The sequence below is a fragment of the Grammomys surdaster genome, unplaced genomic scaffold (assembly GCF_004785775.1).
Source record: "Grammomys surdaster isolate TR1022 unplaced genomic scaffold, NIH_TR_1.0 64, whole genome shotgun sequence".
Classification (NCBI taxonomy): Eukaryota; Metazoa; Chordata; class Mammalia; order Rodentia; family Muridae; genus Grammomys; species Grammomys surdaster.
In genome coordinates, this window is record NW_021604566.1 from 484,356 (window position 1) to 487,531 (window position 3,176).

Sequence of the window (3,176 nt, forward strand, 5' to 3'; positions counted from 1 at the left end):
AAAAAAAAAAACTTAAGAGCCAGAAAATAGCTCAAAATGCTAAGTGAACAAGCCTGATAACTGAAGTTTAATTCAGAAAAAGCCAAATCTGTTTTTTAATGCAGTAGTGTCTATAATCTCAGCACTTTTTAAAAGATATTTATTTATTTGTATATAAATAATAAATGTACCTCTGTAGGTGCTGGAACGTGAATTTGAGTCCAAGGAAGAGCAATATGTACTCTTAATTAAGAATTACTCTCTCAAGCCCATTTCCCAGCATTCTTATGGTAAGATGAAAAATTTGGAACAGAATTGCTTGAAATCTCTTGGGCAAGCTAGCCCAGAGTGCATCAACTCCGAAAAGTTGTCCTCTTACCTCCCTCCATACATACAACAAACACACACCATTGTACACACGTTCTCGAGTTCTTTCTCTCCCTTTCTCTCTTTCTCTCTGACACATACACAAAATAGATAAAGAAAGGAAGGAAGAAAGAAAGAAGTGACTAAGTAAGTTTTTAAAAGTATTTAAGAAATTAACACAGCTGAGACGACACCCGCCACTCCCACCCCCCCCCACACCCCACTGGTACCCCACCTCTGCCCCCACAGCCCTACTATGAGTCATGGCAGGACAAAAGACACCCAGAGGCCCCAGGTGGCAGTAGAGAGATGGAGGGAAACAGAAGCAAAATGATGAATGCATGATGAAGAGGTGGGACTAGGGACACAAGGGTGGTGAGGGACAGCCTGATGTGAGAGCATGCTGGCCACCTATGGCCATGATGAGGTCCTGGTCTATGCTGCCGCCGAGGGCCCTGTCTGGGTCTGTGGCTGTGCAGCAGCTGGGGTTTGTGTCCCCATTTAGTAACATGTCCACTGCCCATGCTACTGAAGGTCACGCAGATGTCTGTAGTCTGGGTGCCGCCTGGGGCCAAGTTGATATTGGAAGGCTGAACAGAGCTGGCCCTGCCCCTCCCTGGTCGCAGCACTGGAAGAGCTGGCCCCATCACATGCCAGCTAGTAGGAATTCACACTGAAATCTTTATTCCTAGCATAATGCTCTGTATTAGGACATGTTACTCTGAAACAATGGTGCCTTCCAACTTAGCTGCGTGGATCTAGTCAGGCCCAGCCCCTATGTCCTTACTCTATTTGAAATTTTCATTGTGTAGTACTGAAACTGGATAGCACTAAGTGTCTAATAATGACAGCTCTTAACGATTTCAATCACTTAACATTGGGGAATCGGGAAGACCAAGACAAAGTCTTCAATCTCAGAAGAGTGCTAAGACAACTACAACAGGTTGGCTCCTTTCAGAGAAAATTAAACCCTCGGACAGAATTTACCCTAATGATCTAACATAGCTCATAAGAGTATTAGGTTCACTATTATGAAAAGCAGTATATACTACATAAAGTTGAGACACAAAATTCAATTAAATAACATCCCAATTAGTCCCTTTATAAATCCCAATTGTGTTTCAATTGTACAGCAACAAAAATATGCTAATATTTTTGACCAAATCATAAATACCGGTAATATATATCACGATACCTCTTCCAATATCTTTTCCTTCCAAATCTTTCAATGTGAAGGACCTTCCTTTTACAATAAGAATAGCATCGCCTTCCCATTTTTTGTGTTTTTTCTTGGAAGCTTTACACCAAACAACACTGAAATATTTATGCAAGCTGCTAGCTTCCTCTTCTTGTGCCTTGGACTCTATGATTTCTTTAGAGGCTGAGTGAACTGAAATAAAAGGTAAATTTAAAACATTATTATTGAGAATGACTAATTTCTAAGAATCAACCTCATTCAAACAAAAGTAAATGGGTATACCAATACCATAGCATGAGTTCCACCAGTAATCCCAGAACGCTGGTGGTAGGGCAAGAGGACCAGTTCAAGGCCAAACCTAGGCTACATGAGAGTCTGTCTATAAATAATAACAACAGCAATGATTATATGCACAAGAAAATTAGAGTGCATTAAGAAAGAATATAAAAGTATCTATGGGTCAGTAGGATGGCTCAGTGAGTAAGGCAAGTACTGCAAAGCCTGACGATCAGTTTGATCCCAGGAGCCCACATGGTAGGAGAGAATCAACTCTCCCACAAACTGTCATCTCATCTCCAATGACACACAATGCCTCTGACACACAAAAAAATAATGAATGTTAAAAAAAAAAATTAAAGAGTATTTGACATGTTCATTTTGGTATTTAAGAAGCTGAGCAGTCTAAACACTGGGTGCAAACATTACCATGAGTATAACGAATGTAATGTTTTATCATGCTTAACCTATATACATTCAACTGAAATAGTATAACATATCACCATAAAAACTTTGGAGCCTTAGAAATTAGAGCTAGTATTCCAATGTCTAGACATGGAGAAAGATATAAAATTATGTTTTAATGACTGATTGAATTAACATGGCAAGCTGAGGAACAGATAAGCTTGCAGGGTTTTTTCAGATTAACAAAGTTCTATTTTTCCTTCATTTATTTTTATTTGACAAATTTATATATATTGTGTCATACAACTTAAACATTATGTATTGACTGACACCTCCCCCATCTCCCACCCCATGCCCTTCTTAGTGATTGCCATGTTGTTCCTCTATCTCATCATTTATAGATATTAGATATAAGTGAAATCATAAGTAGTTGCCTATTTCACTTGCATAATAGCCTCCATATTCTCCTACGTGGCCACAAATGAAAGGACTTTGTTTGTTTGCTTGTTTGGTCTTTCTTTTTTTTTTTTTTTTTTGGTTTTTTTTGGCTGATCTGGAACTCACTCTGTAGACCAGGCTGGCCTCGAACTCAGAAACCCACCTGCCTCTGCCTCCCAAGTGCTGGGATTAAAGGCATGCGCCACCACTGCCTGGTGCTTGTTTGGTTTTCAAGAGAGTTTCTCGTATAGCCCTAGCTGACCTAGACCAGGCTTTGTAGACCAAGCTGGCCTTGACCTCTCAGAGATCTGCCTGCCTCTATCTCCCAAGTGCTAGGATTAAAGGTGTGTACGGCCACCACCTGGCATACCTATCATTTCAAACAAATGCAGCCGGGCGGTGGTGGCGCACGCCTTTAATCCCAGCACTTGGGAGGCAGAGGCAGGCGGATTTCTGAGTTCGAGGCCAGCCTGGTCTACAGAGTTCCAGGACAGCCAGGGCTATACAGAGAAAC

General features: G+C 40.9%; 1 protein-coding gene across 1 annotated transcript in view; it reads right to left on the reverse strand.

The window, feature by feature from the left end:
- Positions 1-3,176, reverse strand: part of Rad54b (RAD54 homolog B) — a 60,432-nt gene that overhangs the window by 22,943 nt on the left and 34,313 nt on the right. The window contains exon 3 of the mRNA XM_028768831.1: positions 1,541-1,735. Within this exon, the coding sequence (XP_028624664.1) occupies positions 1,541-1,735 (195 nt within the window). The remainder of the gene's footprint in view (positions 1-1,540; positions 1,736-3,176) is intronic.